We start from the raw sequence: 27954 nt of genomic DNA, 5'->3' as shown, positions 1-27954 counted from the left end.
TATAGCAAATCAGCAACATGTCAAAGGAAGCCATTGTATCAAATAAGACCATGAAAGTTCTGGCATAATCTTTACCTTTTCTACGTCGCCATTGGCAACTGGTTCTGGCAAGGGCCCTGAAGGGAAAATCAAACAAAGCAGGCAGTTAGCAAAGCCATTTTTTTTTTAAAAAAGAACCCTTTCTGAATTCTCCTTGTATTAGTTAGCATTATTCCTTGCAGAGCTGGGCAAGTGAGGCTGCTTTCATGATTGCGCCAGGTCTACCACTGATGTCCATCTTAAATAAGGGACTGGTTATGTCTACTTCATGCAGACTTGCAGCTGATTCCCAGTACCAATATCCCATGCAATTGCCATATGTGCTCAACAGTCATAAAGACCATGGGGAGGGGGTTCTCTTCTTTCATCTGCTTGCACATACCACACCTAAATGAGCACTAACACATACAAGCTACATGCAACAGACCAGGGATCCCCAATTTATTTGAGCCTGTGGGCACATTTGGAATTCACATGGCACGAAGGGCACAGCCGCAAAATGGCTGCCACAGGGGGGCAGAACCAGCCACAAAATGGCTGCCATGCAAGTCAGAGCTTACCTTCAGTAACGCAATGCAAGTCATTATGCTGTGATGGCAACTGCTGCCAAAGCGATGTTTTTTAAAATGCTGCGCAGCCAATCAAATCTCCAATAGTCCGTCAGAAGCTTTGCTGGGCAAAAGTGTTACCTGGCTCCATCCATGCCCTAAAAACACCTGGCGAGTGCCACAGTGCCCACAGGCATCACGTTGGGGACCCCTGAATGACATCACAACGAAACTGCTTGCACCTGGCTGCAGGTGTAAAAAGGCACCAAGGTGTGGTTGATCAGTGTGCTCGAGAGGAAGATGAAGTAGTTGAGCGACACTGCTGATTTCCATGCCTGACATTCTACATTCAACCCTCGACACAGTCTGCAGGAACTGTGGCCGGGAAGCCTATGAGCAAACCACCATCTTACTCTAAGAGGTGCTGCCAAACGGTTCGGCATAGCTGTTAATACAAGTATGAAATAGCAAAACTTGCTGCAGGTCATCTTATGATTCCTCGTTCCCTCACCTTACAGCAGTCCAGAGCAAGCTTTCTCACCACAACTCACCTCACTTCCGTTGCCACTTTTAAGAGTTGAATTCTTTCAGTTATTTTGCAGGTATGAAAACGCCTGGTACAAGTTCATTATGAAAATATATAGGTTTATTATCTTTGTTGCCCAAATGTCCAACCCAACATGGGCACACCACTTAAAACCAAAGGAAGTTAAGAAATTTGCATTCTTTATTCTCTCGGTTTCATTATTCCTAATTCCGTTTCAGGAGTTTTCATTCCATCTCAAGCATCTTCCACTAGCATGCATTTATGGTCAGCTGTTTCAGCCTAAATGTCACAAAACCAGTTTAGTATGTCCATAAACTGTGTCCCACATAATAATAATAATAATAAGTTTTTATTTATATCCCGCCCTCCCCGCTGAGGCAGGCTCAGGGCGGCTAACAAGGTATTAGAAAAAAAAAATGAAAGAGGAGGGAAGTGATTTCTAAGTATTTCCACAAACTCTTTCAGAAGAAGATGATGATGATATTGGATTTATATCCCGCCCTCCACTCCGAAGAGTCTCAGAGCGGCTCACAATCTCCTTTCCCTTCCTCCCCCACAACAGACACCCTGTGAGGTAGATGAAGATATTGGATTTATATCCCGCCCTCCACTCCGAAGAGTCTCAGAGCGGCTCACAATCTCCTTTCCCTTCCTCCCCCACAACAGACACCCTGTGAGGTAGATGAAGATATTGGATTTATATCTCGCCCTCCACTCCGAAGAGTCTCAGAGCAGCTCACAATCTCCTTTCCCTTCCTCCCCCACAACAGACACCCTGTGAGGTAGATGAAGATCTTGGATTTATATCCCGCCCTCCACTCCGAAGAGTCTCAGAGCGGCTCACAATCCCCTTTCCCTTCCTCCCCCACAACAGACACCCTGTGAGGTAGATGAAGATATTGGATTTATATCCCGCCCTCCACTCCGAAGAGTCTCAGAGCGGCTCACAATCTCCTTTCCCTTCCTCCCCCACAACAGACACCCTGTGAGGTAGATGAAGATATTGGATTTATATCCCGCCCTCCACTCCGAAGAGTCTCAGAGCGGCTCACAATCCCCTTTACCTTCCTCCCCCACAACAGACACCCTGTGAGGTAGATGAAGATATTGGATTTATATCCCGCCCTCCACTCCGAAGAGTCTCAGAGCGGCTCACAATCTCCTTTCCCTTCCTCCCCCACAACAGACACCCTGTGAGGTAGATGAAGATATTGGATTTATATCCCGCCCTCCACTCCGAAGAGTCTCAGAGCGGCTCACAATCCCCTTTACCTTCCTCCCCCACAACAGACACCCTGTGAGGTAGATGAAGATATTGGATTTATATCCCGCCCTCCACTCCGAAGAGTCTCAGAGCGGCTCACAATCTCCTTTCCCTTTTTCCCCCACAACAGACACCCTATGAGGTAGATGAAGATATTGGATTTATATCCCACCCTCTGCTCCGAAGAGTCTCAGAGCGGCTCACAATCTCCTTTCCCTTCCTCCCCCACAACAGACACCCTGTGAGGTGGGTGGGGCTGGTGAGGGCTCTCACAGCTGCTGCCCTTTCAAGGACAACCCCTGCCAGAGCTATGGCTGACTCAAGGCCATTCCAGCAGGAGCAAGTGGAGGAGTGGGGAATCAAACCCGGTTCTCCCAGATAAGAGTCCGCACACTTAACCACTACACCAAACCGGCTCAGCTGGTCTCAAGGCTGTGCTTCAGAGATATAGAAACACTCATAGGTGAAAATGTAATTATTTCATTAATACTCCTGTTACTAGTGTGCCTGGCTAATGCGAGCCTGCAAATAATAATAATAATAATCTGGTATGCAGGAAGCTATTTGCATGCATTTGGACACAGAAAAGTGACTACAAATGAAGGAAATAAATGTTAGGAGGGGAGACAAATGAACTCCGTGGTCCCCTCCTAATGAGTACGAATTATTTCAAGACCTTTCATCAGTTCTACATGTATCTCTTTCGTGGGCACTTACCTTGTCCATAAACTTGGCTTTGCCCGTGCAACGGGAAATAACATCAACTTAATGCTAAATACATCCATCAACACTGCAACAAGTACATCATACCAAGTTTTGAAGCCATCATCTTAACAAGGATAGGATTACCCAGCGATCTGTTTGTGCGTTGCATTTCCTTACATATGCATTCAGAAGGGGAGGAAAAACTCTTTTCCATTGTAAATCTTCAGTTTTGCCTTGGAGGTTCAGAAGCCCTAGCCCAATCCAACATACAACTAATTTCTTAAATTCTACACTGGATATTATTAATTGGGAGAGTGATCAGCAATTTTAGATGACTATAGATGTAGTTACATGGGAACTGGGTACCTTCAGCTAGAAAATACATTTTGTGATCTGGTAGTAGATCTCAAGCTTGGATACAGTGCAAAAGCTGGTTAGCCTAACTATGGACCTGTTCCTTAAATTCACCAGGAGTTGTTTGACTGTACAAAACAAATCGGCTCTACAAAGATATTCTCTGGATCTGCAAGGCAGATGTTGATACTAATCTGTTGTGAAAAGATAAGAAAGATGTGTGGTCCCAGGGGCGTAGTACGCAGAGGAATTGCAACCGCAAGTTTAATTAAGTTTGCTCACGCAGGACTTCTCAGTACAGCAATAGCTGAACTAGGCAGAGAAGAAAAAGACAGACTGCCGAGGCCAAGTTGCTAGGAAACTGATGCATGCAATGCGTTAGCTTTGCCGTGGTTGCTCAGTTGAACTCCCCTCACTTCCAACCATAATTCAAAAAGCTGTATGCATCATCCATATCCAATTTTGACTACAGACAAGCCAAGCTTCAATATAAAGCAATAAACCCCGTAAGGAAATATGAACACAGTATATATTACTGGATTACTCTCCCTTCTAATCAAGATTCAGTAATGCAAACATACAACAGAAAGATCCACATAGGCAGCTGTGTTGGTCTGAAGTGGTAGAACAAAATACGAGTTAATTGCATTTTTAAGACCAACGTAGTTTTATTCAGAACGTAAGCTTTCGTGTGCATGAATACTTCTTCAGACGAGGAATGAGGTACAGTAAACAGAGTACGGTAATCATAGCTGGTGGGGTTTGAAATGCCAAGTGGTATAAAGTTAAAAACCAATAGCAGAATAGTAAAATTAACAAATTCAGAAAAACCTTTGATCCGGGTTGCGTTAGCGTGGGAAACCATAAAACAGTAACATGTCAGAATGTGGGAATGCCTGTTCATTATTCTATTGCTAATAAACCTGAATCAAAACGAAGGCATTTGTTTCCCAGAAGTTTTTCCTGTCCAACTAATTTACCTTTTAACATGTAGCATAAATATATAGATAATTTTAGTTTGCCATTAGGAAAAAATACATTAAAATATAGTGGAAGATGGGTTTAGTATATGTAATGAGATAAACAGCCAATATCCCTTGTTTGAGTATGTCAATACAAAAGCATTATTCTGATACACTATCCTAAAAGAGAAATACATTGGAATACTGTGCATATATCGAACTTTACTGCAAAGGAACTTCAAGAACAGAATGGAGAGAGAAATTGCTGAATCACAAATTACTATGAAACTTGGAACAAACACCCCCCCAGGACTGAACAGGGATATTGGTTTTTTATCTCATTACAGATGCTAAACTCACTCTCAGAACTTCAAGAACAGAATGGAGAGGGGAATTGCTGAATCACAAATTATTATGAAACTTGGTACAAACACCTCCCAGGACTGAACAGGGATGTTGGGTTTTTTATCTCATTACATATGCTAAACCCACTTTCATCAAGTATAGCGATATATGCACAGTATTCCAATGTATTTCTCTTTTAGGATAGTGTATCAGAATAATGCTTTTGTACTGACATACGCAAACAAGGGATATTGGCTGTTTATCTCATTATATATACTAAACCTATCTTCCACTTTATTTTAATGTATTTTTTCCTAATGGCAAACTAAAATTATGTATATATTTATGTTACACGTTAAAGGTAAATTAGCTAGACAGGAAAAACTTCTGGGAAAGAAATGCCTTCTTTTGACCCAGGTTTATTAGCACAGGCATTCCCACATTCTGACATGTTACTGTTTTATGGTTTCCCACGCTAACGCAACCCAGATCAAAGGTTTTCTGAATTTGTTAATTTTACTATTCTGCAATTGGTTTTAACTTTGTACCACTTGGCATTCCAAACCCCACCAGCTATGCTTACTGTACCTCATTCCTTGTCTGAAGAAGCGTGCATGCACATGAAAGCTTACGTTCTGAATAAAACTACGTTGGTCTTAAAGGTGCAACTGACTCCTATTTTGTTATACACAGAAAGTTCTCTGTTTAAATAGAGGATTAGCATCAAAAAGAATTAATACTGTAATCGTTACTGAACTGAACACGCATTCACATGTTGTGTCAGTGGAGTTTGAGGCTCAGATCCACATGTAATATCTTCTCTCCAAAAAGGGTCTCAGAATTTCAGAATGTTAATTATATATAGCATCTTCAATGAGTTATATATTTTCTCCTTATGACATAAAATATGAATAATAAGTTTTTTTCAGAAATTCTTTTATTGGTCTTCTATTTATAAAGTTTGTTAGCTTTGCCGCTGCTGTATATTCATCTAATCTATCTTTCTGGTTCTCGCAATTTGGGCATTCTTGCTTTTCATTTTGTTGCTAGTATAAGTCTGGCCAGTGTTATCATATAGCTGAACATCTCATGCAAATTTTGTTCACTATTCCAGGTAGAATGGCCAATAACTAGTTTTCAACTTTCATCATGTATTTAATTTTCAGAATTTTCAGATTTTCTGCATTTCTGCATGTATTTATTTCCAGTATTTTTCCATCTTTGTACATGCCCACATATACAGTAGACTCTCCTTTGAATAACCAACTCTGGTTGTTAAAAACACAGCAAGAGTTTTCCTGGCACCTTACCGTGTTTTCACAGTGTAGGAGGTAAGGGCAGAAAAACAGTGAGGACTCAAGAAGAGATGAAGAAGATATTGGATTTATATCCGCCCTCCACTCCGAAGAGTCCAGAGCAGCTCACAATCTCCTTTCCCTTCCTCCCCACAACAGACACCTGTGAGGTGGGTGGGGCTAGAGAGGGCTCTCACAGTAGCTGCCCTTTCAGGACAACTCTGCTAGAGCTATGGCTGACCCAAGGCCATTCCAGCAGGTGTAAGAGGAGTGAATCAAACCCGGTTCTCCCAGATAGGAGTCCACACACTTAACCACTACACCAACTGGCTCTCAAGAGTGAGTGACACCAAGGCATCTTCCCAACACAGAAATCTGTAGATGGTGCTGAAGATTACCTCAGTTCACATTTCTGTCCACAACATTTCCACTTTTTCCACTTTCTGCATGCCAAGCAAACATTCTGTTTGTACCCTCTGGAATGCAGGTAGTGCTGAAGACTAGTGAAGGGGGGGGGTAAGTTTTGAGCAGAGGTTACATTCTTTCACCTCACTGATAAAGAGATCACATTTTCAGTGGGCAAGAGAAGAGTTTTGGTTGTAGAGTCTAGAAAGTAGGCAGGGTACAATGACGCAGATTAGGTGGGGGGGAATAAAGGCAAATAGCACCCCCCCACACACACACACCCAACAGCAAATATGAAATGACTGGGCACAAACTAGACACAAGAGATCGATGGTGAGGACAAAGTGCTCTCTACCTATTTAATTTTATTTTTAAAGCAGCCATAGAAGGGGTAATTGCATAAGGAATATGGCACATATTAGCTGGGAAGGGCAAGGTAACTTGTAGTTCAATGCCAAATGGAGCGATCCTCATCGATTTCTGCACGTCCACCCATTTATATTTCAAAAAAGGCAGTGACAGCTTATTTTTAAATGTACGCCTGCTCCTCCCAGTGTTACCTCACTGAACTCTGACTCCACTGTTTTTTGCCCAGCCTGACTAATCCCAGTATCTGATGTGAACTGGGAGAACGGTGCTGAAATAATCAAGTACAGCAATGCAAAGCAGGAGAAACATTTTCACTCTCCATGCCTGCAAGCTCTGACTTTCTCTAAAATTTTACACGGCTGAGGATCCTGGAAAGCAGGTAAAACTCACCATGGACCAGTTTCTACAAGAGAAATTACCACCCTTTGCTGGAAGGAAGGGTCAGAGGGTCATACAATCCCTGAAAATGGTGTCATAATTAGATAAGAAGCAGAGCAGCTGGAAATCCATTCCCCATTGCAAACAAATGGAAAAATCAAAGTAACAATGCAGTCCTAAGAGTTACACCCTTTAAATTTCATGGGCTTAAAAGACTCTGTTTAGGATTGGCTTATGAGACAAATTAGGTGCAAGCTTTTCAAAAAGTGAGTCAAAACCCAACACACTTTGCGCTACGATGCAACTAGCATTAATCTTAGCAGATGCATTCTTTAGACACATGAAAAAAGCTGCTCCAAGTCTTTTTGGTAGTCTGAGAGTCTCCTTACATAAGACACTGAATAATAATAATAAATTTTATTTGTATCCCGCCCTCCCTGCCGAAGCAGGCTCAGGGCGGCTAACAGGACATGGCATGCACCATGATTTTACATAAAACAATTTTAAAATACAGTTAATAAATACATTTAAAAACAGATACATAAAAATTTAAAACTACAATAAATTAAGATGCTATATTCAATAGATGTGTTCCGATGGCTAGATATCGCTTTCAGGGCTCCTTATAAGCTTGCAGAAAGAGGGTGGTTTTGCAAGCCCCGCAGAACCGATTAAAGTCCCGCAGGGCTCGCACTTCCTCCGGTAGTTGATTCCACCAGTGGGGGGCCATTATAGAGAAGGCCTGCTCCCTCCTTACTTTCAGTTTGGCCTCCTTTGGTCCAGGGATCCTTAAAAGGCTTTGGGAGCTAGATCTTAGTGCTCTCTGGGGAACGTGTGGAGAGAGGCGGTCCCTAAGGTGAATGTGAATTAAGCCAGCTTGCATTTGCTGTCTGATCAGGACTCACATGCAAAAACAGTGTGTGTGTGTGTGGGGGGGGAATCAGCTGTGGAGCATGGTGCAGCAGCAGGAGGGGCTTCGATCTTCCCCTGGGCAGACACTTGGAACTGGCAGCAAGAGAGAAAGTATCTCTGCAGGACAGAAAGGAGGGAAGACTGTCCTGCTACACAGTGCTTCACAGCTGATTCACAACCCAACCACCCCTGCACACACATTATCTGAAGGGGAGTCCCAGGCAGTTGTGAAATGTGAGTTGTGCTTGTTTCACATCTTGTGCAATGAGACCCTAAGACATTTGCTCTAAGAGGGGTTAAGTGCAACAAATTGAAGGCAGTTCAAATGCTGAGATGCTGAGAAGTGGGAGAGCTAAGAAATAGCTGATGAGATTTAAGCGCAAACTTTCACCCAAAGACAGTGGGCAAGATGAGAAACCAAAGCTAGAACTGGAAAGGTGCAAAGCAGGTGCAACGTATTCTGCCTTTTCAGCCTACAAGGGGAGATCGTATTTGCATGTCGGTATTTGCAAGGCTAATGAACGGTGGATGCCAGGCCCTGCCTGTCAAATTAGGAAATAGTGAGGAACAAGAGCCTGGGAGTCACTAACCACACACAGAGAGACTCAGGTTAGCGGCTTAGAAATTTGATCTGGAGATGAAACGCAGTTCTACCATGCCTCCTCTAAGCCTCTGAAGGGGGATGGGTCTACCTCACAAGGTGATTGTTACGGTATAATGGAGGAAAGGAGAATGATGTAAGCTGCTTTGGATTCCCACTGAGAAGAGGTATAAATGAAGTCGCTTATAAAAATCTACTGTCTAAATGATGCAAAGGTCAAAGTCTGTATTAACCATATGATCACTCACAGCACAGGTATGACAAGAATGTCCCTTGTTATGGCCATTGGGTGGAAACTAAACACGCTCACAATTATTTTCCTACACAGATGTTGCTCAGAAGGACCACTGACTACATATGTGATGTACATTTCTATGTAATAAGGATCCCCTGGCTTCTCCCCTGCAAGTGCTTTATGGAGAGCAGGCCCAAGGTCACCTCTGAAATTCTTGTAGCCGATGCATCCTAATAAATAGTAAATGACATTGGCCGTTTTCCCACTCACGTTTTACTGGCGCCACGACCATCCTGACGCCGGCGAATCTGCCTGGATTTCGCATCAGAAGCTCCGGCGCTCCCAGAAGCGCCGGCTACTTCCGTCGCTAAGCCAGCGCAAACGGAAATCGCAAAGATGCAGGAAAACGTTTGCGCTGGCTTAGCGACGGAAAGCGCCGGCGCTTCTGGGAGCGCCGGCGCTTCTGTTGCGAAATCCAGGCAGATTCGCCGGTGTCAGGATGGTCGTGGCGCCAGTAAAACGTGAGTGGGAAAACGGCCATTGTTTGCAGACTACTTTTACTACAAGTTAATGCTATATTACTAGCTTGCTAGTGAACTAGGTTAATACGCCCTCCAGCCACTTTTAAGTAGGGTATACAATAGGAATGTCAACTCTTCTGTCCTAAAGAGCAGCTACTACTATTCAACAACAAATAAATTGGTTATACAGGCTGATAAACTCATTTCCTCGCTAGTTCTCTTGAAGATCCAAAATAGGAAGAAAAGAAAATCACCTTCCACCTATTCTAGATGCATATTTATGGTCTGGAACTAGGGTTGCCAAGTCCAGTTCAAGAAATATCTGGGGACTTTGGGGGTTGAGCCAGGAGACTTTCGGTGTGGAGCTGGGAGCACGGTTGTGACAAACATAATTGAACTCCAAAGGGAGTTCTGGCCATCACATTGAAAGGGACTGCACATCTTTTAAATGCCCTCCCTCCACTGGAAATAATAAAGGTTAGGGGCATCTTTTTGGGGGGCTCATAGAACTGGGCCCCCTGGTGCAACCTTTTTGAAACTCGAAGGGTCTTTTGAAGAGAGGCATCAGATGCTATGCTGAAAATTCGATGCCTCTACCTAAAAAACAGCCCCCCCCAGAGCCCCAGATACCTGTGGATCAATTCTCCATTATACCCTCTGGGAATAAGTCTCCACAGGGAATAATTGAGTGCCAAGCAGACATTTCTCTCCCCCCTCCCCACTTTCTGATGACCCAGAAGCAGGGGGAGGGCCTCCAAACGAGGGGATCCCCTTATCTGGAACAGACCCGGCGCTGACTCCCTGAAAACTCTGGTCTGCCAATCAGGAGCCACCCTCTAGGGCATGCTGCCCTCCCTACCTGCCTTATTCATCATGGATTAAAGTTTACATGTACCTCTACACTAACCAAATTCTCTCATAACCATAATTTACCCCATGGTTTCATTCACATGAGAACTTTGGTTAACATGCGGAGAAGGGGAATAGCAGGAGTAGGCATTCTAAAGGCCAGCTCCCAGTCTGCAAATCAAGATTTCCAAGAAGCCAGAATTGCATCTGAACTAGACTGGCAGGTACTTCAAATATTTCAATTCATGAATGCAACAATGTATACTGAATGATTACCTGGAGAATATACATTAACCCAGAAATGTATTGTTTTATGTATTGTGCTATGGAGCAGATGGTCTCAGAACCTACCAGGGGTGGGGTGATCCTGGATTTGGTCCCAAGTAATGCCCAAGACTTGGTGAAAGATGTAAAAGTGATCGCACCACTTGGGAGCCGTGACCATAAAGTTATTGATTTCACCATTTCTATGGAGATAGGGAGCATAGGTGGAGCGAACTACTTAACCTTAAAAGATACAGAAGGGTAGAAGACTTGTTAATATTAGATAATTAAAACCATTACAGGATTTACAAGAAGCGGTAGGAGTACAATATTGGCTTAAAGCCGCAGGATTGTATATTAAAGTTAAAAAGGAAGTGGAGAAAAGTAATATAAATGAAGAAGAACCTATGGAGAGGATTTATAAATTAATGGGTAAAACAAAAAAAGGAATAGTAAGCATTCTATACAGGAGTATGAATTCAGACAACGAAGGAGCAATAAGCTACCTTCAACGGATATGGAGTTCAGAAGGCCAAATAATGAAACGAACAGTGGAGAAGTTAATGGAAGGTTTAAAAAAAGTTAAAATTCACAAGGTTAGAGAAATGGAACTGAAATTTTTTGCTAAATGGTATAGAACTCCGGCTACTTTAGCTAATGTTTCCTGGGTTGAGCCCTAAGTGTTGGCATTGTAAGAAAGAGAAGGGATGGTACACCCACATGTGGTGGGAGTGCCCTGAGACCAATAAATTATGGGAAATGGTAGTGGGAATGATAAAGAAATTCTTTCAGGTAGAACCGAGAATTAACTTTGAATTGATGCAGATGAGTATATTAGGGAATGAGATAATAGGGAAGAATAATCAAGATTTACTAAAAGCAATGATATCAGCGGGTAAAGCGGTAATAGCGGTAGGATGGAAGGATAAAAGTAAATGGAAGGAAAGAACTTGGCATAATTATCTCTTTGATTTTGTTCAGTCAGATATAGCTGCTATAATGACTCAAGAAGGCTCATGGAAGGAAAGAAGAACAAGAATTAAGGAAAAGTGGCGGATCTACATGAAATGGGTGAAGGAAGAAAAGAAAGTGGATATTCAGTGGAAGCTCCAAGTCCTTTGTCCCTGGCTGGAAGAAGAAGATGTATAGACTAAGGGGGGTGGGATGGGGGGGAACATGTAAAATGGATATGAGAAAGTGTGTAGAGAAATGGATAATTAACAATAATAATAAAATATACATATAAATAAAAAAAAAGATTTCACCATTTCTATAAATAGAGAGTTGCCCCCAAAAACCAGCACAACCACGTTTAACTTTAAAAGGGGTAAATTCTCTGAGATGAGGAGGCATGTGAAAAGGAAACTGAAAGGAAAGGTAAATACAGTCAAAACCTTTGGGGAAGCTTGGAGGCTATTTAAAACTACAATCCTAGAAGCTCAGATAAAATATATACCAGAAGTTAGGAAAGGCACAAACAGGTATAAGAAAAGGCCTGCATGGTTAACAAAGTAATGGAAGCTGTAAAAAGTAAGAATGACTCCTTTAAGCGGTGGAAAGCTAGTCCAAGTGAGATTAATAAAAGGGAACACAGGCTGTGGCAAATCAAATGCAAGACTGTGATCAGGCAGGCAAAAAGGGACTATGAGGAGCATATTGCAAAAAACATAAAGACCAACAATAAAAATGTCTTCAAATATATTAGAAGCAGGAAACCAGCCAGGGAGGCAGTGGGGCCCTTGGATGTCCAAGGGGTAAAAGGATTACTGAAGGAGGATAGGGAAATGGCTGAGAAGCTGAATGCATTTTTTGCCTCTGTCTTCACTGTGGAAGATGAGAAGTGTTTGCCCACTCCAGAACCACTAATTTTGGAAGGGGTGTTGAAAGACCCGAGTCAGATTGAGGTGACAAGAGAGGAGGTCCTACAACTGATAGACAAATTAAAAACTAAAGTCACCAGGTCCGGATGGCATACATCCAAGAGTTCTGAAAGAACTCAAAGTTGAACTTGTGGATCTTCTGACAAAAATATGTAATCTTTCATTGATATCTGCCTCTGTTTCTGAGGACTGGAATGTAGCAAATGTCACCATCTTTAAAAAGGGTTCCAGAGGAGATCCGGGAAATTACAGGCCAGTCAGTCTGATTTCAATACCAGGAAAGTTGGTAGAAACCATTATCAAGGACAGAAAGAGTAGGCACATTGATGAACACAAGTTATTGAGGAAGACTCAGCATAGGTTCTGTAAGGGAAGATCTTGCCTCACTAACCTGTTACAGTTCTTTGAGGGGGTGAACAAACATGTGGACAAAGGAAACCCAATAGATGTTGTTTACCTTGACTTCCAGAAAGCTTTTGATAAAGTTCATCATCAAAGGTTGCTTAGAAAACTCAAGAGTCATGGAGTAAAAGGAAAGGTCCTCTTGTGGATCAAAAACTGGCTAATTAATAGGAAGCAGAGAGTGAGGAAGATTAATAAGAATAGATTAATAGGAAGCAGAGAGTGAATGGGCAGTCTTCACAGTGGAGGACGGTAAGCAGTGGGGTGCTGCAGGACTCAGTACTGGGTCCCATGCTCTTTAACTTGTTCATAAATGATTTGGAGTTGGGAGTGAGCAGTGAAGTGGCCAAGTTTGCAGATGACACTAAATTGTTCAGGGCGGTGAGAACCAGAGAGGATTGTGAGGCACTCCAAAGGGATCTGTTGAGGCTGGGTGAGTGGGCGTCAACGTGGCAGATGAGGTTCAGTGTGGCCAAGTGCAAAGTAATGCACATTGGGGCCAAGAATCCCAGCTACAAATACAAGTTGATGGGGTGTGAACTGGCAGAGACTGACCAAGATAGAGATATTGGGGTGTGGTAGGTAACTCACTGAAAATGTCAAGATAGTGTGCGATTGCAATAAAAAAGGCCAACCCCATGCTGGGAATTATTAGGAAGGGAATTGAAAACAAATCAGCCAGTCTCATAATGCCCCTGTATAAATCGATGGTGTGGTCTCATTTGGAATACTGTGTGCAATTCTGGTCACCGCACCTCAAAAAGGATATAGCAGCATTGGAAAAAGTGCAGAAAAGGGCAACTAGAATGATTAAAGGGCTGGAACACTTTCCCTATGAAGAAAGGTTAAAACGCTTGGGGCTCTTTAGCTTGGAGAAACGTCTACTGCGGGGTGACATGGTAGAGGTTTACAAGATAATTCATGGGATTGAGAAAGTAGAGAAAGAAGTACTTTTCTCCCTTTCTCACAATACAAGAACTCGTGGGCATTCAATGAAATTGCTGAGCAGTCAGGTTAAAACGGATAAAAGGAAGTACTTTTTCACCCAAAGGATGATTAACATGTGGAATTCTCTGCCACAGGAGGTGGTGGCGGCTACAAGCATAGACAGCTTCAAGAGGGGAATGGATAAGCATATGGAGCAGAGGTCCATCAGTGGCTATTAGCCACAGTGTGTGTGTGTGAATTTTTTTGGCCACTGTGTGACAGAGTTTTGGACTGGATGGGCCATTGGCCTGACCCAACATTGCTTCTCTTATATTCTTATGTTTATTGTTTTTACTGTGTTGATGTGTTCTTCATGTAAGCCACCCTGAGCCCACTTGTGGGATAGGGCAGGGTACAAATTAAAAATAAAATAAATAAATAATAAAATAAACAATACTATCTTGAATATTAGCCTTCAAGCCAGTCTCATTTTCACAGTATCTTACCACAACAAACCTTCCAGCAACTGGAAATGAATTTCATTATGTTCCATACAATTAATACTGCCACACTCCTGCAACCAAGGCTTCCTCACCTGTCAGATGTTCCTCTGAGGGAAGGACTTTGCACTTCTTAAAAAATTCATCCGTTAAGCTGTCCACCACCAACAGCTGTGTCTCATCTCCACCGGCTTTTATGGCTGCAACTACATCAGAGTGCTGCTTGCCTTCCATAGACACCCCATTCACCTGCCAAGACAACAACATACTTTGAGACCACAGAAAAAGAGAGATGTTCTGAGGATGTTCTCCGCAGCCACTGAGGATGTTCTCCGCAGCTGAGAACGAAACGTCTGGAAGGAAAACTTTCTCCAGTAGAACACGGCACTTGAGCCCGAAAGATTCTACAAACCCTAATGAGGATGCCAGCCGTGAAAACCTGAAATCTTTGAAAAAGAGAGACTCCGGCAGTTTCCAAGAGAAGCTGCCACTTTAGGATGAGTAAGCAGTCATTCAAATCATGCTGCGACTGCCACTCTTTCATTGTAATTATTATGCTGTCCTCACTTAAAAAAAAAATTAGGCACCATAACTCTCAGGATCCCTTGTCACCAATAACTTGGGGTGGTTACAGTAATCTGGTTGTCCCTTCACATTATGATAAGCAGCCTGGAATACATCCATGTTTATGACTAATTTCCTTCCATTGTCTAGCAGTGCACAGTCATACCTAGAATTTTATCACATTATTACTATTTCTACACTAGTTTATTTCTGCACTAGTTTTCTTATGTCACTGCGAGAACATAGAGGACTGCTAGTCTTATTACAAGTTAAGCTAATAACCGGATACACTATTCCTGTAGACCCAAAACTTATACTGTTAAATTTATGAGAAAAATCTTCGATCCCTAGAGATACCAGAGATCTCATCTCAGTACTATTAACTGCGGCAAAAAGTGTATTAGCAACAAATTGGAAAGACCACAATGTCCCTCCAGTGCATTAGTGGCAATTAAAAACTTGGCATTATTTTATGTTAGATAAAAAACACAAATTGAGTCGCATGTTCTGAAGGAAACCCCAAATTGCAGAGTGTAATGAGTAAGCGGTCAGCATGGGTAGATGCTTTTTCTTATATATTAAGAACCTCTTCTCAAACATCTCCTTTCAAGAATTTTAAGAACCAAGATACATTTCTGTTTAACTGAACCACTAGGATAGCTTATCGATATTGTTGTAATGAAAACAAATATCACATAATAATTACCAGTAATAGAATATTCATATTTGCATATTAGCATATTTACAACAGAATGTAACTGTAACCTTTTTGCTGTTTGTTTAATGTATAATTTACACTCTTAAAAAAAAAGCTTTAACTCTTTAAAAATGATTGTTTGTTGGGGTTTGATTCTGCTCTTTCTCGAAGTGCTTTGCCTCCCTATTATATCCTCACAGTGAGCCTGCGAAGAGGTTAGCCTTAGACATAGCGAGCTTCAAGGCAGAGTACTGGACTAATAAACATGGCCGCGCAGGTTGTGTGGGTTCTATGATTGCCGAGATGATTGTAGAATTCAGGTGACTGGTGCTGAAATCTTTTCCAACAGGTTTATTGCCAGCTAGTCGAGCCCAAGGGTGTCAAAAACTCATTGCTTACGAGGGCCAGATCTGGCATAAATGAGACCTTGTTGGGCCGGGCCGTGTGTGTACCTATTTAAGATTAGGCAGCAGAGATATAAACTTTTTAAGGGACGCAGACAACATGACTAAAGATTTTTTTTTTAAAACTTAAAATAAAACATGCTTAAAACATTAGTGCTTGCTGGTCTTAAAGGTGCTTTCTTTGTATTTCTCCCATGGGATCCAGGGAACTGGGCAAAGGAAACTCTGACTCTTTCCCTCCCTCCCCAGGGGTCCAGGAGGGGGAGGAGCCTCAGTCAAAAGAGAAAACTGAGGTTTTGCTCTGTAGCTTCTGTGCGATTGAGCAAGCCTTGCAAAGCAAGTTGAGATGCAGAAGGAAGCAAGAGAGAGGGAGAAGGAAGCAGATGACAGCCAGTTGCTTGGGGGGCTGACAGGAGCCCTCTGGGGGCCTGATTTGGCCCCTGGGCTGCATGTTTGACACCTCCGGTCAAGCCCAATGGCAATAAGTAGGGATAACCAAATGGTCATTAATAGCCAGTGGCTGTTCCCAGATTATGCTTCAGCATAGTTAGTCAACAGGCTCACGAGTGGTAAGGCAGGGAAAGATCTCCCACAGCAAATAAGACACAGGGGAAATTTCTTCTAGCACTTTAAATCCGTGCATCTGATCTTGCTTGGTAGCTTCTCAGACAGTTTGTACACAACATCACGTGCTGGGTGCCGGCCGGTAATCTAGACTGTGCACATATCTGCCCATGCACACCTGGCAGCTTGGCTTGTGCAATTCTGTGCTAATCGCTTCAGGAAAATCTGATTTTAATGAGGTTTTGCTGGCCTTGCTGATAATCCTTGAACAGTCTTAGCATGAAAGATCTGGCTGTAACTGGTGCCAGGACAACTAATGCATTTGCCCCCCCCCCCCCCAGTTTAAGCCTTTTAGTACCAGTCTGTTTACTACTCTGTAAAATTAATGATAATAGTAATGATGGTGATGATGATGATAATGATAATAATAAGCAGCAGTATTCAGAAGGATCCACTCACAGAGGCAGCTAAACAAGCTGCAGCTTGAGAAGGAAAACAGAGTTGCACTTCACTGTTGTTCATTGACATCTTCTTTGCAGACACACACTGGGACTGTGCCTGAGCAGGCCAGCCGCAGACATTTTCTTTCTAGCTTAAAAACTCCAAAGATGGAGCACCCTGCCACTTTCAGAGCCCCTTTCCCTCAGTTCTCACTAAGCCGCTGCAAGCCCTCTTTCATGGCATAATAGGCCCTGTGAAAGGTCAAGGCAGGGCAAGAGGGAGGGAATGTATGTCTGCACAGAAGATGTTGATGAACAACCGTTACAGGTTAAGTGCAACTCTTGTTTTCATCTTCTGTCTTCTCATCCAGAAGACATTTCCACAATGATACCATTTGCTATTCGCCTCTCGCTAGAATAGAGCTTGTAGAATAGCCTTGCTAACATCTGCTTCTTTCCTTGCCTGAAGACTTAAATTGTAATGTTTTACAAATGTGTCTTTTGTTGATCAGACTGCTGCCTTGCAGACATCCGGAAGGGGAACTCACTGATGAAAGATAGCAGACAACCCCTTTGCTTGGGTGGAGTGTACTTTCATGTCAAATGGACATGGCTCCCCGGATGCCATGTAGCAGAAATGGATGGCCACCTCCATCCATCTGGACAAGAAAAAGAAGATGACTGCAGATTTATACCCCACCCTTCTCTCTGAATCAGAGACTCAGAGCGGTTTACAATCTCCTATATCTTCTCCCCGCACAACAGACATCCTGCGAGGTGGGTGGGGCTGAGAGGGCTCTCACAGCAGCTGCCCTTTCGAGGACAACTCCTGCTATAGCTATGGCTAACCCAAGGCCATTCCAGCAGCTGCAAGTGGAGGAATCAAACCCGGTTCTCCCAGATAAGAGTCCGCACACTTAACCACTACACCAAACTGGCTCTCTCAAGGACTGGGCTGAGAGGCAGCTTTGCTCTTCTTAGGGCCCCAGTAACAAATAGTGCTTTGTCTTTGCAAAATGCTTTAGTTCCTTCTATAACCCCGCCCCCAAAGCAACCATGTGATTTTCCACCTCCGGAGGTTTCAGTCTCCGATTGAAAGGCTTCCTCTTGGGATGGTGTGTCTGTGTTACTTTGAAGAAGTCGGCAGCAACTTGTGAGTAGAGAGGCCAATCCCTCGCTTCAGAGTCACCAGAAAATGGGGTGGGGGGGAGAGGGAAACGTCTGCTGAGCACTTCATTATTCCCTATGTGGAGATCGATTCTCATAGGGTATAATGGGGAATTGATCTGGAGGTTTCAGGGGCTCTGGGGGAGCTGTTTTTTGAGGTAGGGGCACCAAATTTTCAGTATAGTATTTAGGGCCTCTCCCCAAAGTACCCCCCAAGTTTCAAAATGATTGGACCAGGGGGTCCAATTCTATGAGCCCCAAAAGAAGGTGCCCCTATCCTTCATTATTTCCTATGGAAGGAAGACATTTAAAAAGTTGTGTTGTCCCTTTAAATGTGATGGCCAGAACTCCCTTGGAGTTCAATTATGCTTATCACATTCTTGTTCCTGGCTCCACCCCCAAAGTCTCCTAGCTCGACCCCCAAAGTCCCCAGATATTTATTGAATTGGACTTGGCAACCCTACTTTTAAGAAAAAAAAATCAGGAAACGAACAGTTCTAGTTTATCTAGTAGTTCAGTTTATCATCATCAAAGATCAGTTAAAACTGAAAAAAACAAATAAGATGTTGTGCCAGCAGCTCAAGGCAGTTTTTATTCTTGTTTGGTTGGCGTCTCGAGAGCTGGCAGGCCGGAGCAAGTCCAGCCATATTCATGTCTTGTGGCTCTCAAACATTGGACATTTATTCTGTGTGGCTCTTACATTAAGCAAGTTTGGCCACCCCTGCCCTAGTTGAAGTTCTGAGTAGGGGCTATCCACCATGGTCAAAGCTAGGTGGCAAGGGGGTTGAGATAATTCTAACCTGTAACCAATACTCCAAGCTGTGGAGTCTTGTGAGCAAAAAATTCTACTTTGTGAGCTACTGGCCTTAAAGTTGTGAGCAGCTGCATACATCAGTTTGCTCTGGGGCCATTTTTCTGAGTGAAGATAAAAATATGTGAGATGGATAAAAAAAAACTCTGAGCTAGCTCGCACAAACTCATTTCAGGGGGAACACTGCCTATAACCTTATTGAACTACAGACAAAACTCAACTATCCAAGCTAATCTGGAGCCAAGCCTCTGCAAAGTGTGCCAGACTATCCTTGAAACGGAAAATGCCAGCAATTAATGGGGCAGATGATCAGAACTTCACCGGCTGTTGGTCTTGGTCCCCTTTCTTTTTGAAAAGAGGGGCAATTGGGATACACAATGCCTGGTGATGCTGTCTCTGGCTCCTGTAGAAGGGGGTAGTAAAGCCATGTTTCCTTTGGGAGAAACACTGTCTCTGGGTCGGAGCTGAGGAGAACATGTTCAATGATCCGGTTGCCTGGCAGTTCTTCTTCATAGTGGAGAGGAACTCACCAGTGGACTGTGAAAAAAGAGCTGATCCCTCAAAGGGGAGATCTCAACTTTATGGCGAGTCTCTAGAGGTAGAATGGTGTTGCGTAGCCACGAGTGTCTCTGGAGAACTATGGCAGAGGCCTCAGATCCGGCCAACACATCTGCAGTGTACCTGCTGACATTAATCTCCTGTTTCGAGAGTTTAATTACCTTGGACTGAAGTTTAGTTTAGGGGGCTTGGATTCATCAGGTACTTGGATTCATAAGTTTAGCCAGGGGCTTGGATTCAGGTACTTTTGCTAAGTACTGCGAAAGACTCTCCTAGAGGAAAAGTTGGTAGCCTCCCATAACGGATAATCTGTAACTTGGAAATTAAAGCAAAACTTCCTCCTCATAGTGACCATATGGCAGCTTTCCCTGTTCACTCGGGATGAATGCTGGCTGGGTCACGGTGGGGGTGTAGACAGAAACCCACAAATTCTCGATCTTGCAAGGTGTAGCTGGGATGGAGGTTTCTGCCAGACTGGAATTGTGAGTTCAGCTAGGCCCTCTAAGATCTGAAAGCAACTATCCCTGGAGCATTTGATTAGAGCCAACTCAAAATTCTGTCCTTCGGATAGTTGTTGGGAGACATTAATATCAATATCTGTTCTCCATAGGGAAGGAGGTCTTCACTAGGAGATACTGGAGTTAGATTGCCAACAGTATTGTCAAGTGATGCGTCTGAGACACACTTGGTACTATGGGATGTTGCAGAGACCTCTTGTCATGGTACAGTGATTGGAACAGAACCAGCATGGAGCAGGTCTCCATGTATCCTGTTGTATTTGGGTCACCTCCTCCAGCCCATCTATTTACATAGGATGACAACATACAACAAGAATGCTGAGGAGGGCCCACCGGTTGCCAAGATAAAGAAGGATCTGCTTCCAATTGCCCCAGCTGTCCCACAGTTATGCTACATTGGTCATCATCTGCAACCAAAAAGGAACTGGCAAAGGAGGCTAGACAAGGTGATGGGGTATGCAGGGGAACCAGGATGATGTTCTGGTTGGACTCTAGACCCTTAGAAGACTTGACACATGCTGACTTAGGTACAATCTCAGTCTTCTCCTTGTGCTTTGATTTCTTATGCTTCTTCACAGGAAGCCAGTTTGGTGTAGTGGTTAAGTGCGCAGACTCTTATCTGAGAGAACTGGGTTTGATTCCCCACTCCTCCACTTGCACCTGCTGGAATGGCCTTGGGTGACCCACAGCTATCGCAGAGGTTATCCTTGAGAGGGCAGCCACTGTGAGAGCCCTCTCAGCCCCACCCACCTCACAGGGTGTCTGTTGTGGGGGGAGAAGTTAAAGGCGATTGTAAGCTGCTCTGAATCTCTGATTCAGAGAGAAAGGCCGGGTATAAATCTGCAATTCTTCTTCTTCTTCTTCTTCAGAAGGTTCCTAACGCGATCAGATCTCAATTGAAGATCCTGGAGAAGGTGAATGTGGACATTTAGATTCTGCCTTCAGGTTGACCAAAGCAGGCCTTTTTGAAGGGATTGGAGCCGTCCTGATAGTTGGATTTGCAGGAACTGACCTGAACGATGGGGGCCCAGAACAGGGTTCAGTAGTCGGGGCCAGAGGAAGCAGACCTGAGACAGTCCGACCCGAACTTGGAACCACTCTTGATGGAGCCGAAGAGGACAAACCCTTCTCTCCCACAGAACTTCTTTCTACCTAGAGGCTCTATCCAACCAAGCTGGCAAGCTGAACAAGCTCCAACATCGAGGGCCTCTCCTGAGCACAGGAGACATAGCTCATGCTCGTCGCTGTGTGTCACTTTTGTTCTACATTTAGAACATTTCTTAAAAAGTTCATTGGATGTCATGATGAGGGATCACAAGCACGACAGAGAGAGCCTGCTTTACAATGGATCTTGCCTCCCACAAGATAAGACTTCTGCAGGCATAAAAACCCCAATTCTTTGGAGAAAAATTTTATCCACGATGATGAACATCAACGGAGCATGCTAGAAAGCTTCGTATCCTCGGGGCAGTGAAAAAGAAAATGAGGGAAGGGGGTGCCTGCCATCAGAATGCATGACATGTTGGCAGGAATCCTGCACATGTGTCTGCTCCAAAAGGGATGGAGCTTCAGAGTTTTGAAGATAAAAAGAAAATGTCCGCGGCTGGCCTGCGCAGGCGCATTCCCAATGCAGGACTACACAAGAAGATGGAAGATGAACAGTTCTGGTCTTCAAGTAGATGCTACAGCAACTAAGTGGATCTTGTTGCCACATGGATGTGAGAACGGGGAGGGGGGCATGGCAACAGAAATTTATTTCACTTGTGGGAAATTTGTACCCCATCTTTCCTCTGGCCTCAAGGAAATTTACTGATAATCTTACCTAATGCAGATTAAAACCAAATTAAATTAAGCACAATTTTGTGGCAAAATGCCCAATTATCTATCAGGCCTAACCACTCCAAGTCATCGCAGGGCATTTACGTTGGCTAGACTAAACGCGTTTCCCTCCAAAGTTTTACAAGGGAGATATCAGCCAGTCCCTTTAGCCGACAGACTTTGTTCCTGTGGAGCGAATACCCCTGACTCAATCCAGCATATATTGCTTGATTGTTCTTTTTACCATAACCTCCTTAAAGATTTATTTGGCAAGCTTTCTTTCTCCAGATTTGTCTATTCTGCCACCCTGTTATTATTTGAGTGATACTGAGGGGGTGGTTAGTGAGGCTGTGGCAAAATTTCTGGCTGACATCCTTAAATTTAATTCTGACCATGTTTGAATGCATCTGTAAGCTCGGTTTTATTTTGATTTTATCTCCAATGTTTAAATTTTTATATTCTGTGTATTTTTATCTGAATCTATTATGCCATTAAAGGTTTGGTAAGGTAACTTAAGCACAAATACCTTTCCCACCCCTAATACTTTCCCCAAATACCTTTCCCACTCCAATACCTTTCCCAAATACCTTCCCCATCCCTAATACCTTTTCCACCTTGGCCCCAACTTGGTGGAACTCTGCCAAATACCATCCGGGCCCTGCAAGGTATGCTGCAATTCCACAGGCCCTGAAAGGCAGAGATGTTCCACCAGGCTTTCGGTTGAGGACAGTGTCAGTTTCCACACGGCTGGCACCCTCCTCTGCTAATTACACCTATTTTATTATCTTCCCTGCTGCCTGCGGATGTAGCCTGGCAGCTGGAATTGGGACTATTTATTGCCATCAGATTGTTAAAATGTTCTGTAAACTGATTTTAATCAGTTTTATTCTGTTGTTGTAGTTTTATATATGTTGGATATCACCCAGATTGGGCAATTTATAAATACAATTATTAACAACAACAGATGCCTTCTCCCATATCCCATCAAAATCCTTAACAAGCCTTGCAGTACCTTGCCGAACACCTCTTCAGGGAGCTCATTCCACAGAGCAGAAGCTCTGTGATAGAAAAGGCCCAGGCTCTGACTGATGCTAGGCAGGCTACCCTAAGTAGGGGAACAGCCTGGAGATGGTCCTTCAGATTAAAGCAATCCTTTAAACCAGATTAAACCAGATCAGCAAGGATATGCATAACTACTGCATAAAACAGTCTCCATGCATTTGCACACAGAACAAATGGGTGTAATCCCAGAATGCGGAGAAATGAAATATTCTCCAGTACCAGAGTTTGAGATCTTTGAGAAACACTGGGTTCCTCAAATTTATAATTCATCAGGCTGCTAGTCTAGGTGTTTGGAAAAGGTGTAAGAAAAGAATTACTCCCCAGTCAGGAAATGGGGACTCAACCACAGCAAAGGTCACTGGCAGTATGTCTCTGTTAAGGGGGGAGGAGGGGGGAGGCACTTTAAAAAAAAATTGGCAGTGCCAACTTTTTCAACTTCACAAGCTGCATTTGAGAAGCTTTTCGCAAGTCACTGAGTTACTTTATTTTCGCTCTGTCACATTTTAGTGACCTACCCTGTCAGTAATCCCTGTGAAATTTTGGTTACCTGATCATCATTCAGTTTTCTGAAATGTGATAACTGTTTATGGTACAAAATGAAAGCAGGTTGACTTTGAGCCCAACTGAACTAGTAACTTAAGCAAAATGAGATAAAGAGCTGCATGCCTCAAAAGTAGTCTCTGCTTCTGCAGTCATTTCACTTTGCCGTCTCTTTTAACTGCATGTTCTACACGTGATTACACATGCCCACTCAGCTTCGAGTATGCACTAACAAAATTATCATTTTCTTTACTGGAAAAGACATGATTATTGTTTTTGTTAAGTATCATGAGTACTGTAATATTCTTCCAGAGTCCTTCCCAATAATGAAAACTATCAGGAAGGGTCCATCCCCTCCTCCCCCACTACTGCATGGCATTTAAAGGACCACCAATTTTAGCAGAAAGACCTGACCTAATTCAGATATTAATTCTAATTCTGCCTAATTCTGATAGTAATCGCAGAACTGGAGATTGTGTCAGGGAGGCAGAAGCGGTATCAGATACTGCCGGTCCAATCCGTGAATACTGGGCATTTTGTTGGACGGGCAATATCCAACTGAACGCCTTCCTGCACAGCCCCGTGAAACACTCCACAGTTTGTACCTCAATAATACGGTCTTGTGGACGCAGTCCTGAAGATTCAGCCGGTGAGTCTGGGTCTACAGCCCGGACATACTGGCCTGGCTTGGTCTTGTCACTGTGAAGGTTGAACCCGTATCCATTGGGGCCTTTCTTCATCTGACAGAGGCGAGGTCGCAGTTCATCCTAAAACAGAGAATCACAAACAGCATTCAGAAGACTGCAGGGTGACATGATAGAGGTTTACAAGATAATGCATGGGACGGAGAAAGTAGAGAAAGTAGTACTTTTCTCCCTTTCTCACAATACAAGAACTCGTGGGCATTCGATGAAATTGCTGAGCAGCCAGGTTAAAACGGATAAAAGGAAGTACTTCTTCACCCAAAGGGTGATTAACATGTGGAATTCACTGCCACAGGAGGTGGTGGCGGCCACAAGCATAGCCACCTTCAAGAGGGGGTTAGATAAAAATATGGAGCAGAGGTCCATCAGTGGCTATTAGCCACAGTGTGTGTGTGTGTGTATAAAATTTTTGGCCACTGTGTGACACAGAGTGTTGGAGTGGATGGGCCATTGGCCTGATCCAACATGGCTTCTCTTATGTTCTTATGTAAGATGGTTTATCATTATTTAATCATTCTTCTAGTCAATCTTTCCCACCAGTTTCATTTCAGCTACGGTGAACTTGAGCGAGAGAGTGAGCATCTATTTAGAAGCAAAAGCCACTTCAACATGGAATGAATCTGGGTCTCCTCGCCTTCACATCTGGGAGCACGTCCACAAAAATACTTAGAACAGAAGCTGTGAAAACTGCAATATTTATCTCTCTCTAATTCTCTATGTCTGCGGAATACACAAAGAAATCTGGCAAAGGTAAGTAGTATCCTATGAATGCGTAAACGGACTTCCCCACATATTGATACTTTGTCCATCCCCCGAAAAGAAATCAGTATTACACATTGCACGTTGCAGAAACCCCTGCTAGCAGCTTGTTTTTGTCATCTAAACTTCCTTTTTTGTGTTTTGCACCCTGACTGTGCAGACCATAGAGAAAGTACAGAAAATAATGTCCAATGCAACTGAAAAATCTGTTTTCATTTCAACCAAGTTTCTGGCTGTCACAACTATGACTATGACTGGAGAGCCAGTTTGGTGTAGTGGTTAAGTGTGCGGACTCTTATCTGGGAGAACCGGGTTTGATTCCCCAGCCCTCCACTTGCACCTGCTGGAGTGGCCTCGGGTCAGCCATAGCTCTGGCAGAAGCTGTCCTTGAAAGGGCAGCTGCTGGGAGAGCCCTCTACAGTCCCACCCACCTCACAGGGTGTCTGTTGTGGGGGGAGAACTGGGTTTGATTCCTCACTCCTCCATTTGCACCTGCTAGCATGGCCTTGGGTCAGCCATAGCTCTGGCAGAGGTTGTCCTTGAAAGAGCAGCTGCTGTGAGAGCCCTCTCCAGCCCCACCCACCTCACAGGGTGTCTGTTGTGGGGGAGGAAGGTAAAGGAGATTGTGAGCCGCTCTGAGACTCTTCGGAGTGGAGGGCGGGATATAAATCCAATATCTTCTTCTTCTTCTATATGCTTTAGTTGTGTGCGCCATATGTACAGCAGTTTCAATATAAAAACTAGCGGGAAGATCAGTTGCAAGAAGGCAGAGTTTCAGTGGCATTGCTTCTCCCGTGGCTAGCATAATCAGACTTCTTATGGAAACAACATGTGTCCAAATTAAGGACCATACAAATTTAAATTGCATAGTCCATGTTTCTCAGTTCCAAATTTGGATTGCCTAAGGACAGATTAAAAATAATACTGAGGAATATGTACAGCTTTCCTAGACCATTCAGCCCCTAACATACACTGAGAACTTTCATAACTAATTTTAAAATGTATTTTTTCCAATGTTGTAACACTGCTCTGCGTTCCAACTAAGGGTGGTTTAGAAGCTGAATTCCAATAATGATAATGATAAATTTAAGAAAACATCTCCATGTATCACACACCAAAATGATGCAAGGGATAAGCAAAGAAAATTATCAAGATATGCTAAAGCAGGGGGTGGCCAATGGTAGCTCTCCAGGAGTGTTTTTTGCCTACAACTCCCATCAGCCCCAGCCATTGGCCATGCTGGCTGGGGCTGATGGGAGTTGTAGGCAAAAAACATCTGGAGAGCTACCGTTGGCTAACCCTGCGCTAAAGCAAGCAAGGAGTTAAAAATCTGAAGTTAAAAATCTCTCATTTTCTTTTCCGACACTTATCGGTCACTCCTTCATTCATCCCACCTATAGAATCAACTCCACATTTGTTTATTGCAAGGCATCTGTAATTAGCACTCAGGTAAAGGTTGCTGGTCGAAAGCTTTGATATCATCAACAGCTTGGGTTGTAACACCCTTCTCTTACAGGGCTGCATTTCCTTCTTCCCCAGGGCTTCAGTCGCAGGGCCATCTTGTCTCAAGTTTCACCACCCAACAGTTCAGTTCCCCCGACAACTCAGAGAGAGTTTCTTGGTAGCCTCTGCTATATTTCATTAATAACCACTGCCAACACTGAAAGCTTCTAGGTAGAGGAGGAGCTGGCACACCCACCAGCCTTCAGAACTTCCTTTAAGGCAGATACAGAAACCAAACAAGTGACAGAGGCCATGAGTTTCTTTGCACAGCAATCAAGTAATAACAGCATATCCCAGCAACATAGAGCACTACACCCAAATCCATCCTAGGCTCATCAGGGTAGTGTGGTTTTCAGCATGCTGGCTTTGATAATGGGCCAATTAAATAATGGGGCAATTAAATAAGTCTGATAAACGATGATGATGCCTTCAAAAGAAAATTTAAACAAGTCAGCATACTCATGAACTTTTTTTTTTTTTAATTTAAGGAACCCTTACGCAAAACCTTTCCAAGCTCAATGCTAAACTTCTTCCACAGGCCACTTGAATTCTTTCTTTAAGAAGAGGCCAATGCTTAGAAGATATGATAGTTCTATGTAACATGGATGTGGGAATATACTACAGTCATGTATGAAGTGCAACATAAAAGCTTGGGGAGACTTAAATGGCTGCCCCTTATTCTAGGACTTCAAGAATTTGTAATACAAGCGGTTGCACTTCCCTTTGGAAGCATCAATTTTCTTAGAAACCTGCAGGCTACCACCATCTCCCACTTTGTGGGGTTGCCAGATCCCTCTTTATTTTTAGACAGTTATTCTCCTCAGGCTGTGCCAAGACTAAATGTTCTCCTTTGGATTTGGGTTATCTGACAAGCTGTACAGCTATGGCTCAATTACACACGACAAACTGGGGGCAGACCCTGACCTAAAATTAGTATTTTCTCTTTGCCAGAAAAGCTTGTTGTACAGGCACAGAAACACGCTGACTTAAAGCTATGATGCAACCCTCAGGGGTCTTTCCTTATTGTCCACATTCCCCCCCCCCTACAGATTTATAAATGCCAGAAACCCAGGATGGCCTGTCACTAGAAGAGCTAAAGGAACTATCTAAGTATGATGGGTGATTTCAGAAACACAAGCGCCACTAGGTTTGAATCCCTAGTCCACTGTGGATACTTGCTAGGACTAGTCATCTGCTCTCAGCCTAAGGTACCTCATGGGGTTGCTGTTGCAAGAAACATATGAACATATGAAGCTGCCTTATACTGAATCAGACCCTCGGTCCATCCAAGACAGTATTGTCTTCTCAGACTGGCAGCGGCTTTCTAGGGTCTCAAGCTGAGGTTTTTCACACCTATTTGCCTGGACCCTTTTTAGTTGGAGATGCCGGGGATTGAACCTGGGACCTTCTGCTTCCCAAGCAGATGCTCTACCACTGAGCTACTGTCCCTCCCCTGACCAGCAGTGGCTCTCCAGGGTCTCAAGCTGAGGTTTTTCACACCTATTTGCCTGGACCCTTTTTTGGAGATGCCAGGGATTGAACC

General features: G+C 43.5%; 1 protein-coding gene across 1 annotated transcript in view; it reads right to left on the bottom strand.

The window, feature by feature from the left end:
- NHERF1 (NHERF family PDZ scaffold protein 1) overlaps positions 1 to 27954 on the bottom strand; it is an 83039-nt gene that overhangs the window by 11738 nt on the left and 43347 nt on the right. Inside the window, exons 2-4 of the mRNA XM_060252329.1 lie at positions 24051 to 24212; positions 14398 to 14551; positions 76 to 116 (exon numbers count right to left, since the gene is read on the bottom strand). Of these exons, the coding sequence (XP_060108312.1) occupies positions 76 to 116; positions 14398 to 14551; positions 24051 to 24212 (357 nt within the window). The remainder of the gene's footprint in view (positions 1 to 75; positions 117 to 14397; positions 14552 to 24050; positions 24213 to 27954) is intronic.

Source organism: Heteronotia binoei, chromosome 13 (genome assembly GCF_032191835.1).
Source record: "Heteronotia binoei isolate CCM8104 ecotype False Entrance Well chromosome 13, APGP_CSIRO_Hbin_v1, whole genome shotgun sequence".
Lineage (NCBI taxonomy): Eukaryota > Metazoa > Chordata > Lepidosauria > Squamata > Gekkonidae > Heteronotia > Heteronotia binoei.
This window is presented reverse-complemented; position numbering and strand designations above follow the sequence as displayed.